The 13,691-nt window shown below is 40.5% G+C and overlaps 1 protein-coding gene across 2 annotated transcripts in view; it reads left to right on the top strand.

Moving 5' to 3' along the window:
• The window catches only part of P3H1 (prolyl 3-hydroxylase 1), a 99,429-nt gene extending 88,119 nt beyond the window's left edge, over nt 1-11,310 (top strand). The window contains exons 13-15 of one of the 2 annotated variants that reach the window (XM_083162779.1): nt 5,291-5,366; nt 9,535-9,675; nt 9,816-11,310. In XM_083162779.1, the coding sequence (XP_083018905.1) occupies nt 5,291-5,366; nt 9,535-9,675; nt 9,816-10,073 (475 nt within the window). In that variant the 3' untranslated portion in view covers nt 10,074-11,310. Of the gene's footprint in view, nt 1-5,290; nt 5,367-9,534; nt 9,676-9,815 lie in introns of those variants that run through there. The other variant, XM_083162780.1, reaches the window with a different exon arrangement.
• The last annotated feature ends 2,381 nt before the right edge of the window (nt 11,311-13,691 follow it).

Genomic DNA, 13,691 nt, shown 5'->3' with positions numbered 1-13,691 from the left:
TCACTGTGTTACCGAGCGGCTTAGCCGCCGGTAACACAGAAAACGCTGCAATTGGCTGTTCACATTTGAACAGCCAATCGCAGCGATCGCCGCGAGGGGGGATGTCTGCTGTCAGACGCGGTGACAGTTTAAAACCATGACGTATATATACGTCTTATGTCGGGAATATCTTTACATATATATATATATATATATATATATATATATATATATATATATATATATATATATATATATATATATATATATATATATATATATATATATATATATATATATATATATATATATATATATAGCTGCGAGTAATCCAAATAAAGGAGAACAGGAGGCGGCACTCTCAGTGTAAAAGCGTGTATTAAATCATCAAACCAAAAAACAGCAAAGTGCAGGCGACAGCCAGTGTGTCGACAGTTTCGGAGCCCAAAGCTCCTTCCTCAGGACAGGCTGGTCACATAACCGTGAGACAAAGCGTGTGATACAGAAAACAAACAAATAGGCATACCAAACACATTTATATAAACAATCAAACTTACGTGATCAATGTGCCGCTCTGGAGTCGGAGATGGGCTTCCGGCAGCGTCCCCACGTGACCTCTGACGCGTGTGAGTTGTCAGGGCAACCCGCTGGCGTCCTCTCCAGGCTTCCAGACGGCAAGTGCTAGGGATCAATACAAGGTGCGCGTTGCTATGCAGCATACGGGCGCACACAGGACAGTGCTGTGTGACAAGATAAAAAAGGGGAAATTGTTTAAAAATGTTAAAAAACATGGAACTCATTAAACGTAAACATAGTATGTTGGAACATAATAAATTAAAGATTATTCAGCAATGATCAAGTGTGATTGTTTGTAACCTGGGCAACTTCTGCTGCATATGCATAAATAAGACTTGCTCACACATACATAATACTTCAGTTCCGTAGGTAAATGCATATAGACAATATTTATAAATAAAGATTACTCGTATAGTGTTCCACTCTATGTCGTTTTTGGGTGATAGTTAGAATATATTGAATCACATATATCTATAGGGGAGTCTTTTACAAAGGGACCTTAAACTGGATAGTAAGTTAGATATTGGGGCCAATCTTTGATTTTATACATAAAGATAGGTGTGTATGTCAAGTATAAGGAATTGTTACAAAAAAATGTTACAAAAAAATGTTAAGGGAAGTTTTTTCATTTAGGCCACGAGGGGCAACTGTATCAAGAACGTGGATCCAATAAGTCTCCCGTTGTAGGAGTCTTTTTAATCTGTCTCCGCCACGAGGATGCAGTGGAATATGTTCGATGATTTGGTAGCGTAGGCTAACCAATGTATGTTGGTGGGCCTTAAAATGGCGGGCGACCGGTTGGTCAATATCTTTGCCAGCAAGGCAGTTTTTAATTGCTGACCGGTGTGTTGCTGCCCGTTCTTTAAAGGGTCTGCTGGTTTGGCCCACGTAATATAGCCCGCATGGGCATTTGATAATATATATCACGAATGGAGTGGTGCAGGTTACGACCTGGTTGATTTTATGTCTGTGGCCAGATCTTGGATGTTTAAAAAACGTTCCTGTGTCTAAATACCTGCAGGTTTCACACATGGGGCACCTGTAACAGCCAGGGGCTTTCATTTGGGTACCAATGGGGCTTGGTGGGATCAGATTGGTTTTAACCAAGATGTCCCGGATATTACGGCCTCTTTTAAAGCTAGGCATCAGGGAAGATCGTGCAAAGCATGGTAACTCATGATCAGTGGTGACCAATGGCCATGTGGCATTAAGAACCCGTGGTATATATATGTGATTCAATATATTCTAACTATCACCCAAAAACGACATAGAGTGGAACACTATACGAGTAATCTTTATTTATAAATATTGTCTATATGCATTTACCTACGGAACTGAAGTATTATGTATGTGTGAGCAAGTCTTATTTATGCATATGCAGCAGAAGTTGCCCAGGTTACAAACAATCACACTTGATCATTGCTGAATAATCTTTAATTTATTATGTTCCAACATACTATGTTTACGTTTAATGAGTTCCATGTTTTTTAACATTTTTAAACAATTTCCCCTTTTTTATCTTGTCACACAGCACTGTCCTGTGTGCGCCCGTATGCTGCATAGCAACGCGCACCTTGTATTGATCCCTAGCACTTGCCGTCTGGAAGCCTGGAGAGGACGCCAGCGGGTTGCCCTGACAACTCACACGCGTCAGAGGTCACGTGGTGACGCTGCCGGAAGCCCATCTCCGACTCCAGAGCGGCACATTGATCACGTAAGTTTGATTGTTTATATAAATGTGTTTGGTATGCCTATTTGTTTGTTTTCTGTATCACACGCTTTGTCTCACGGTTATGTGACCAGCCTGTCCTGAGGAAGGAGCTTTGGGCTCCGAAACTGTCGACACACTGGCTGTCGCCTGCACTTTTGCTGTTTTTTGGTTTGATGATTTAATACACGCTTTTACACTGAGAGTGCCGCCTCCTGTTCTCCTTTATTTGGATTACTCGCAGCTATATTCTTATTGTGGAAGGCACCCCTACCCATTTCCCCTCAGCTCCGAGTGCCAGTCCTACTCGCTCTGTATATGTATGTATGTATGTATGTATGTATGTATGTATGTATGTGTGTGTGTGTGTGTGTGTGTGTGTGTGTGTATATATATGTGTGTGTGTGTGTGTGTGTGTATATATATATATATGTGTATGTATATATATATATATATATATGTATATATATATATATATATATATATATATATATATATATATATATATATATATATATATATATATATATATATATATATATATATATGTGTGTATATATATATATATATATATGTGTGTATATATATATATATATATATACATATATGTATATATACACATATATATATATATATATGTATATATACACATATATATATATATATTTCAGTTCATTAACATTGTTTTTTTTAACTTTTTATGCAGCTCATGCTGCTGCTGCGGCTGGCAGGGGGGGGGGAGGGAGGAGGGGGATGCGTGCGCTCCTGCCTGCCGGGTGAGCCTGCTGCCGGGCGGGTTAGTGCCGGGTGGGTGGGAGGGGGGTGCTGCTCATCGGTGGTGATCGGTGCTGTACTTAACAGCACCGATCACCACCGATCCCTGTGTTACCGAGCGGCTTAGCCGCCGGTAACACAGGAAACGCCGTGAATGGCTGTTCAGATTTGAACAGCCAATCACAGCGATCGCCGACCGGGGGGGGCACCCCTGCCCCCCCTGGGCGGCGAGGGGGGATGTCTGCTGTCAGGGACAGCAGACATCTCTTAACTGTCACCGCGTCTATAGACGCAGTGACTGTTAGAAGCCATGACGTACGTCAAATGTCGGGAAGTACTTCCCGACCATGACGTACATGTACGTCAAATGTCGGGAAGGGGTTAAGCTGACTTTGTTATTACAATCCACAATAGTTGCTTTGAAATTTTACAATAATGCCAAAATCTTTTTTTCCTTTTTATTATTGTGTTTTTTTTTTTATTATTCACCAATTTCAACAGTTATTCATTACTTCAATCAATTAAAAATTCCCCCGGCCAGTAAAAAAAATATATTATATACCAGTGGCTCCCAAGTTGTGTACCCAGGCACTCTAGGGTGCCACAAGGCTCATTCAGGGGTGCCTTGCGTTGGTGGTCCAGGACCAAACCATATTGATTACTGTCAAAGTGATAGGCATAAACAAATGCTAGTGACTGCCAATCATAATACATAACTGATACAAAAAAGATTTTAGGATATGTCCAGTTCACCACCTTCAGCCTTCCGTGGCTGCCCCCAACTGCTGGCTCTTCCCGATATTTGCAGCCTTATCCAGAGTTCACTCACCATGAGGGATTCCAAGAGACCTCTTTGTAGATATTGTAGCTTGCCAGTGTCAATGGGTATTGTAACATGCTCAGATACCAATCAGATACTATCTAGTATCTTTTAGAAAGTGCTAAATAAAGAAGTAGAGTCTGATAGGTTGCCTATAGCAACATCCGATGTGAAATAGAACTCCCATCATAGTAAATTCCCCACTCAGTGTCTAGATCAGCGATGGGGAATCTTTGGCCCTCCAGCTGTTTTTAAACTACGCATCCCAGCATGCCTTGTAACAGTTTTGGCATAGCCATATAGTAAAAATGTAGCAGGGCATGCTGGGATGTGTAGTCCAACAACAGCTGGAGGACCAACCATTGCCCAACCCTTGTCTAGATAGACAGGCAATAGGTCGACATGAGCGTTTCACATATATTGTGTCAATGTCGACATGGACCCCTAATTAGTGTACCCTCGCATAGTGAGCGAAGCTGCACTTAACTGTTCTCAATTGTAGTCCATGTGAATGGTAAAGTATGAAACCGTTCAAAAAAATAAATAAGAAAAAAAAAAACACTTTTTGGTGTTGACTATCTATTGAGACACTGACCAGAACCAAGCAGGCTTGCCATACTATTCTTTTTAACTGGGTGCTTATGGATTACACAGATTCTTTTGTCTGATTACAACCAGCTGAAATGCCAGTTTAATCAGCCGGGTGTGGTATAGGGGTCCGACAGTCGGGATCCCGACAGTCATTAGCCCGACATCAGGATCCCGACTGGCCGGACCCAGACAGCATGGTGAGCGCAACAAAGCCCCATGCGGGCTCGCTGCACTCGCCACACTGCGGGTACGATGGCTCGCTATGCAAGCCAATTATTCTCTTCTCCCTCTATGGGGGACGTGGACCCCCACAAGGGAAAATAGCATACGGCCGTCGGGAACCCAGCTGTCGTTTTTTTGACAGTCGGGATCCCGACGTTGGGTGAATGCCTTTCGGGACCCTGACTGTCTGGCTCTCGTCCGGCACCCAATCAACCAGCCACAGAACCTGTGTAATTCATTAGTAACCTGCTTTAAACCGATAGCATGGTAAGCCTAGATTGAAAAATGATTGTGCAGCTTTTCATTATCCTTGATCTAGCGCAGTGAAAACATGACCAGTTTCAGGTACTTCAGAGCTAATGATCTAGTACTTTCTATGAAAAGAAATATAGTCTCTTGTTGTTGGCAATGTCTCTCCTTGTCCTCTTTATAAGATTTGATAATGTTTGCTTATATAGTGCCGTCATATTCTGTTGTGCCTTACAATTGGGAATATGGTGTACCTTTAAAAGCTTTTTGTATTCTGTGTTAATTCAAATTTTTACCACAAATGCAAGCAAATTGTACATTTTATTTTTCATTAATTGAGCTTTCTAACTGGTGGATCTCTTCGGTTTCAGTGCCATATTGTATTTAAATGGAGACTTTGAGGGAGGACACTTCTATTTTACAGAGTTGGATGCTAAAACAGTCACTGTACGTATTTATCATATTACCATTTGTTATATAACAGGACTAATACTGCATAACACTTGTTAGAGAATCCTGTTACCTTCTGACTTTAACTCGACAGCCGGAATTCAATGTTCCGGCTGTCGAGTGTCGGAAAGTCAATGGATTGGTGAAAAACAGCAGCGAATTAGACAATCAGCTGCAGTTTCCGACCAAACATATCCCAGTTTTCAAAAGAGACATCTGATAACCTTGAATTTTGTCGTTAATGGCAGCATTGAATAGGTGAGTGCTGATATTTCCTCTGTCGGAAATATCGTCAAAGATTGAACACCGCCATAGTATTCAATAGAATTATGTGATGGGAGGGATTTTTGACCCCTCTTAAAAGTGTCTGTGTGTACATATGTATATTTGTATGTATGTATGTATGTATGTATGTGTATATATAATTTTATACACACACTTTTGGTGAGGGGCACAATCCTTCATCACAGGCAGCAAGTGGGATGAAGCTACACTTTTGACCCCCCTCCTACCGCTCATTCTGTTTGGCAAGAAATGAACTTCGGCTCATTCCATGTGGTAAAATGTGAATTTTGGCTCATTACGTGTGGCATAATATGAATTTTTGTTCATGCTGTGTGGCCGAATGAGAATTTTGGTGCATTCCATGTTGAATAATGTGTAAGGGGCGTATTGCACTGGGAGAGGAATAGTTTGCTCAAGGGGAGATGCTAGTAGATCACCGGTAAGTAAGTGTACAAAAAGTAGATCCTGGGTTACAAATGTCCAGCCACACCTGCACTAAACCTTAAATTTGTATCCAACTTGTTGAATGTCTTTTCAGGGGCGTATCCAGTTGAAAAAGACAGGGGGGGCACCAAGATAGGAGAGGGGTTGGGGTGTGGGGGGTCTTAGCATGTACACTGACACCACTAAGAGAGCAGTGAGAGAACAGAGAGATGGCAGAAAATAGGCCCTGGTGTTGATGGAACAGGCCCACCTTGGCGACAAAAGTAAAGGATGTTGTATGTGTGAGCACGCCAAAGGCGCGCTTCGGAAAAGGGTGTGTGGCCACTCAAAACATGGTGTGTACTTGAGTGTAGTGTACCACACCATATACAACTTCAACACATTATGCAACAAAATACTAGAACCCATTATACCTGCCCCTTACACATGATGCCAAAATTTACATAATGCCACACGAATTGTGCCAAAATTCACAAACCACACGGATTGAGCCAAAATTAACATAATGCTTCATAAACAGGCACTTTGCGTGCCAAAGGGCGTGCATTAAAAATTTACACTTTAATGCCCATTACATGTTAAGCCACACACCATAATGTCCATTACGTATAATGCCAAACACCATAATGCCTATTAAAAATTATGCTACATAAGTGCTGCTTACCTACATGCTTATTGCCAATGGTGTCCATGCTCATTGCCAGGGGTTCCATGCTCATTGCCAGGTGGGATTACATGCTCATTGCCAAGAGGGAATACATGCTCGCGGTAACTCGGGGACAGCCGCCGCCAGGCAGAAGTGACAGCCAGGCAGAGAGCGGGGTGCTGCCCAGCTGTATTCGGAGCGCTGCAGGTCCCGGTTATTTGAAATAGTACCCCTTTCACTCCAGGAAATGAAGTAACTAACCAGGATTATGGTCCCAGTATCATGCAGGGACATTCCCAGGTTAGCCCCTTTTACACCAGCCTAGGCCCTGCATTTTCTGGTGTGAGGGGGAGACAAAACCACCACCCTCTCCCCCTACCCCTTTAACCAGCTGTATTATTTAACCAGCTATATCTTCCAAACCAACTGACCCAATATCATATTGAAGAACTTTTGAGTGGGCTTCGAATGATTTTGGACCTGTGAAACTGGGCCATTTGGTTCCAGAGAAATCTTCCTTCAAAGAACATGAAAATTACATTTCTGAAATAAAAATCGATTTACCCACAATATCTCCGGAACCCATATGAACCAGTCTGGTATCAGATTGAAGGCCCAGTGATTTGGGTTCGAATGAGATCAACCGCAAGCTTCTGTGATGCCAGGGGGGGGACTGGCATCCATCGGAACCAGTTGGGGGGGGGGGGGTCGGAATAAGTAGGTCCCATGTTATACTATAGGGAAAATGTTCCAGCTTTGCCCAGCCGTATCTCCGTTTCCCGGGGGGCTAGCGACGCAGGGCAAGGCTCGTTGGAAAGCACCAGTCCTCAGAGACAAGGAAGGGGGGGGGGGGGGGGGGCACGCATTGCCTGGGTGCCCCCCCTTGAATCTGCCCATGTGTCTTTTGCTTCCATACATTACCAGATTTTCCATTCTGACAATCTGCATTTTGCTATTAAATAATTCACATAAAAGAAGAGAGCGCAGTTGTCATAAATATCAATACATTTATTAATAATACAATAAAATAAATAATGCTTTCTGAATAGAAAATATTGAGGACACTAGTACAATATGGCAAGTATACATTTAAACAAACAATGTTTATGTTTGTATATCCTCTTTAGGATGGCAAAGTCACTTGAAGCTTACATGGGGATTAAGCATTCCAATTGCATATAGCGTCTCTATTTAAGGATGTTTTTTAGTTTTGAGTGTTTTCCCCTTCTTTAATAAAGCAAATCGCCTTTTTGTAGATATTTATGAGGCTTAGAGGTTTATATGCAAAGCTCAAGTCTATAGAGCAGGGGGGACAAAGAGTTCTTGTATATCAAGCACAACAGCGGTGCCCAGGGATAATGCCAATATAAGTATTCCGAAACAAATGGGCAAAGATGTAGGCTGTTATGACCAGATGGATACCAGACAGCCTGTGTAGTAGGAATATGCTCACCGTGATGTTAATAACTCCAGGTCACCAGTGACTTAGGGCCTTATTCTAGTTCACTCTCTTTCTGACAAAATCCTTCTTAGATGGACAAAACCATGTGCACTGCAGGTGGGGCAGATGCTACTTGTGCAGAGAGTATTAGATTTGGGTGGGGTTTTAATTCAAAGTGAGATCTATATTGCAGTGTAAATATAAAGCAGCCAGTATTTACCCTGCACAGAAACAAAATAACTCACCCAAATCTAATTCTCTCTGCACATGTTACATCTGCCCCCCTGCATTGCACATGGTTTTGTCCATCTAAGAAGGATTTTGACAGAAAGAGTGAACTAGAATAAGGCCCTTAGTTCCGATCTTTTGCTATTAAACCCTGAAAATGGTACCACTTGATAGATTTTCAGTGTCTGTATAGTCAATAGGTCGACGCAGACAAAGGATAGACATGCACTGTTGCCTTGAGCAAAAATTTGACCTGAAATTTTCACACTTTTTTTTTATTTTTATTTTTTTTTAATACTTTTACCATCAACGTGGATTGAGAACAGTAAAGTGTGTGAAGCGGAGCAAAGCATCCATTACACATTACACCTATCGGGGTATCATGTCGATAGATGTCGGCATTGACAACAAAAACATAAAAACCCCATGTCGTCCCTTTTTTTTTTTTTTTGTGTGGACCTTGTGACCATTTTAACCATTTCGACCTCTTTCATGTTGACCTATTGACTATCTAGACACGTTCTGTCTAATACTCCACACCCACCCCTGGAAAATGGACAAAAATTATTGTTCAGACAAGCTGTGTCATTTTAAACCATTTTAATTAACTTGCTGGATTTGATCTTTTTTGTCCATTTTCATTGGTTTGCGAGCATTGCCAGGTTCTTTCCAACCAGCCAACTAGTTGGATAAAACTGTGTCTACTGTATGGCCAGCTAGAGCTCAGCTACGATTCCGGGAATCGCAGTATATGTATAAAGTACTAACCAATCCCATTCTAACTGTAATTTTACAGCCTGTGGGGCAGAACGTCTGAAGCAGTGATAAGGGAGAAATGAGACACTGGAGAAGTTGCCCATGGCAAAGAATCAGCCCTGAAGTAACATCTATAATTTGCATACTTAAAATTATACAGAGCAGCTGATTGGTTCATATGGGAAACTTCTCCACCGGCTCCCTTATTACTGCTTCAAACATCTGCCCAGTGTCTGTAAAATGAGTAAAAAATTCTCAAAAAATCTGCTTGTGATTTGCAACTGAGAAATATATTTTTCAATGTTCATTATTGAATTAACCTGAATAAAATATATTGTAATCTGTTTTGCTTGGTTTCTTTTCAGGCTGAAGTGAAGCCACAGTGTGGACGGATGGTGGGGTTCTCTTCTGGGTCTGAGAATCCTCATGGAGTGAAAGCAGTGACGAAGGGCCAAAGATGTGCAGTTGCATTGTGGTTTACGCTTGATCCCAGACACAATGAGCGAGTAAGTGAGACTTTGCACGTGGGAAACACTTCTGTGTGTCTGTGGTGGGTCAGTATGCAACAATTGGGTCTTATGTTATGTCTATGTGAGGGCACATTAGAGTGATCGTACTTAAACATGTGCTTTAATGTTTTTCATAGGAACGGGTGCAAGCTGATGACTTAATAAAGATGCTGTTTAATGTCGAAGAGACAAATTTATTTCCAGAAAATGAATCAGTAGAGAAATTGGAAACAAAAACTTCAGAAGATGATAAAAGAGAGCAGACCTCCATTGGTGAACCACCTGATGTTGCACTCACACCGCCGGAACCCCCCAAAGCACCGGAGATGGATTCCCCTAAAGAAAGAGTACACCGGCCATCATTGGACTCTGTGAATACAAAGACAGAATTATAACACTAGCTCAGACCTTGTCCTGCATAAGACCTAAAGACTTCTGCCTTAACGAAATCTGTGAATCAGGGACACATTTCCACAGATATCACTATGAGAGAAACCAAACAGTCATTAAGTATTTTCATAATTTTTATTTTTCTCTAAAGTGAGTCTCCTCATTTTGTGCGCTTTTATCACTGAACTTGATTAATCAGTTTGCCAGGGTGTACGCCTGAAACTAAACTTGCCAAATTTTACCAATAATTTCTTCCCTTTGAAAATGTTTCATCATGGCATTTACAGCTGATCACATTGAGGAGCGATTAATGAAAACTTTAATTGAAGTTTTCTGCCACATAAAAAAAGAAATCATTTTATATGTACTTTTTTTATGTGGAAATAATTTTGGATGTATAGATGATTGATACAGGTGCTTTTTCTTCTTACAGCAAATTGTGCAATATTTCCTGCTGAGTCTTTACCGAGCAGTTTTTTATCCTTGAACACCAGTATAAAGAGGAATTCTATGAAATGCCTCATCCCCAGGACTTCTATATGTAAATTTGTCCCAAATGGCCTTAATTATATATTGCCCGAGGTGCTGGCGAATACACTCTGTGATCATAACAAGCTGCTGTTATAATTTTTTGCCTTCTTCCAATGGAAAACAAATTTTCTGGTTTCCCAACTGAGAGCTGGACATATCATCTGATCTGTACTTATGAACTTGGTGTTGCTAGCTTATGTTCTTGAAACAATAAGGGTCAATTCCAAGGTGCAAAGGAAATAGTCCTTTGGGAGGTCACAAACCTACTTTTTAAGATTGGAGCACAGATCTGTGGCTTACAATATGTGGGTGCTAAAGTTTGTATAGTGTGATAAGATGAGCTGGACAGGTATGTTGCTTGCCATGTTCTGCTTGGGTGCACCAGGGCACCTACATTTACAATGAAATGTAATATAAATAACTATTTTAATGTAGGGGGAGACCATTTTACGGTATTACCATGTGACTTGAAAAGTAAAAATTGCTTAATCAAACTGTTTAATAAAAAACACAAATCAATACAAGGCTTACAGTTATAGTAGCTGGAAAGTCCATTTAGTGGATTGATTTAATGAGTTTGTCCAGATTCTAACAAGATGATTGCCACTTTCGATGTTAACTCCCAATGAAGGATACTGGAAAGGGAAGCACAGATAGAAACTGCTGGTGCATTACCTTATACACACACAATTTTAAAAAGGGTTTAAAGCATATCTACCACTCAGTGGTCCTGAAAAAGTCCAAAGTCCTGGCTAATCCGCAGCTGAGGATACAACCAAACAAGGCAAGGTCCTTCCCAAAGTCCACCAGGTAAGGTCAATCTGTTTTAGCAGCCATTCCTAATACAGTGTCTTAACGAGTTTCAAACCATAAAGGTTCTTCATCAGAAGTAATTTTACACTGCATCTTTGTCTCATATTTATACTAGATTGTGAATAAATATGAGACAAAGATGCAGTGTAAAATGATTTCTGATGAAGAAGCACCTGTTGATTTGATCTTGTTGTGAATACTTCTATTTGGTATTGGATATTCTATTCTTGGAGACTGATACTACCACCAATATTCCTGGGCCAGGAGCTGAGAAAGGCATTATCCTTTTAAATCTACTTTGGGACTCCACCACCTACCAATTACGGATTACAAATACGTGCAATCGTAGAGGACACCCCAAATTCCAATCCGGGGTTCATCCACGTCCTCCAGCGTAAATAAAGATCCAGTGAGGTTTATGGACCCAACAATTATCCAGCCCTACAAAACAAGCCCAAATGAATTATCTCCAATATTTTCCACTGAGACTCCCTATTGGACTCCATACCAATAAGTATACAACTTCCAATATTTTAATCAACATATAAGTTTATTAACTATACATGATATATGTTTTTATACCGTATCATTTGTTAGATACTATATAATAAATGACTAACTGTTTTTTTACCATTAACCATTTTGATCCATACTTCATAGCGCTCCACCCTTTGTTTGTTGTATTTACCCTCTAGGGGTTGATGCCCCCCAGTAGGAGCAGCTTGACAAACACCCCACCAGGTGCCCTTTTATCTCTGGCCGTAAGGCCAAGAGCTAACCCCCCTTCTTTTGATTTCTGATGAAGAACCTTTATGGTTTGAAATGCATTAAGACACTACTTTTTGGACTGGCTTCTAACACGGATCGATCGAGCGTGGAAAGACTTAACTGGGGGACCTTGGGAAGGACCTTGCCTTGTTTGGTTGTATCCTCCACTGCTGATTAGTCAGGACTTTGGACTTTCTTCAGTACCACTGAGTGGTAGATATGCTTTAAACCCTTTTTAAAATTGTGAGTGCACTTGTTAATAAAAGCTTTTATGTGTAAAATGTAGTGCACCTGTGGTTTTATCTGTGCTTCCTTTTCCGGTACCCTTCATTGGGAGTTTACATCGAAAGTGGCAATCATCTTGTGAGAATCTGGGCAAACTCATTAAATCAATTCTCAAATTGGACTTTCCAGCTTATATAACTTGTAAGCGTTGTATTGATTTGTGTGTTTGTTAAACATAATTTGATTATGGCGCATTATTGATTGAGCAATTTGTACTTTTCTATTAATTTTATTGGTCTTGTGAAGACCTCTTTGCTCTCTTTAAGTGCGGCCAGTTATCAATTTACTGCGCAGTGACCTAATCGTTATTTTGTTACAATTATGTGACTTGTCAGTATTACCAGAGGTACGCATTGTTTATATTTTTAATGGAATGCATTACTGCATAGGTCTAGGTATTCTTTTTTTTTTTTTTTTTTATAATATTGTAATAACATTCAATACCTCTTTGAAAAATTACATGTTCTAAAGCTAAGAGCGGTCATAGGGAAGATATTTTCTTTAACAAAGAAAATGTTCTGCTAGAAGTGCCACAGTTCACTTACTCCCTGGATGAAATAAATGGTTGCTTGCATGAACATACTTCACTATTTTAGAAGACCAATATCATTTAAATTGCTAAAGGTTTTAATTAGGTTGTATGTTACCTAAAATGTGCAGAGTATAGCCACAATCCTTCCTCCTTCGTAACTGAACTTTTTTTTAAATTCCTTTAATTAAATCTTTTTTTTTTTTTTTTTCTAAGCAAATGCAGTTTTGCATTAAAGGATTTATTTACTTTTTTTAATTGGCAAGTTAAGTATACATTTTATAGTCCTTTTCCTTCGCTGTCCTACAAATTATTTATCTCTTCTCAAAATATCTCTGGAGGGCGGGAAAGTATAGCTGTCAGACTTAGATGCTCATCATTTCATGTGTTGGCAGAGTAGGTGGAGCATACATACAGAGTAGGTGGTGCATCCGATCACTTGCACCACCATTAGCCTGCTGAATGACTCCATGGGCCCCAACTAGCCTCCCACTAGAGGCCTAGAAGTCTGTTTTCCAACTGAGATCCTGGCTTCTGCACCCCAAAAAAGCAAATGTGATGTCTCCATTTTGGAAACTAACCATCTACACCCCTTCCCCCAACCCAAAATAGAACATATGTATTTTGCGACATGCTGCCTCCTTGCATTTGAATCTGAATCGGGCCCATTGTGCAGAACTTTACTTTTGTTTCTTCA

The sequence above is a fragment of the Crinia signifera genome, chromosome 19 (assembly GCF_055691185.1).
Source record: "Crinia signifera chromosome 19, ASM5569118v1, whole genome shotgun sequence".
NCBI classification, from domain to species: domain Eukaryota; kingdom Metazoa; phylum Chordata; class Amphibia; order Anura; family Myobatrachidae; genus Crinia; species Crinia signifera.
The sequence above is the reverse complement of the archived record's forward strand: the minus strand, read 5'-3'. Positions and strand labels throughout refer to the sequence as shown.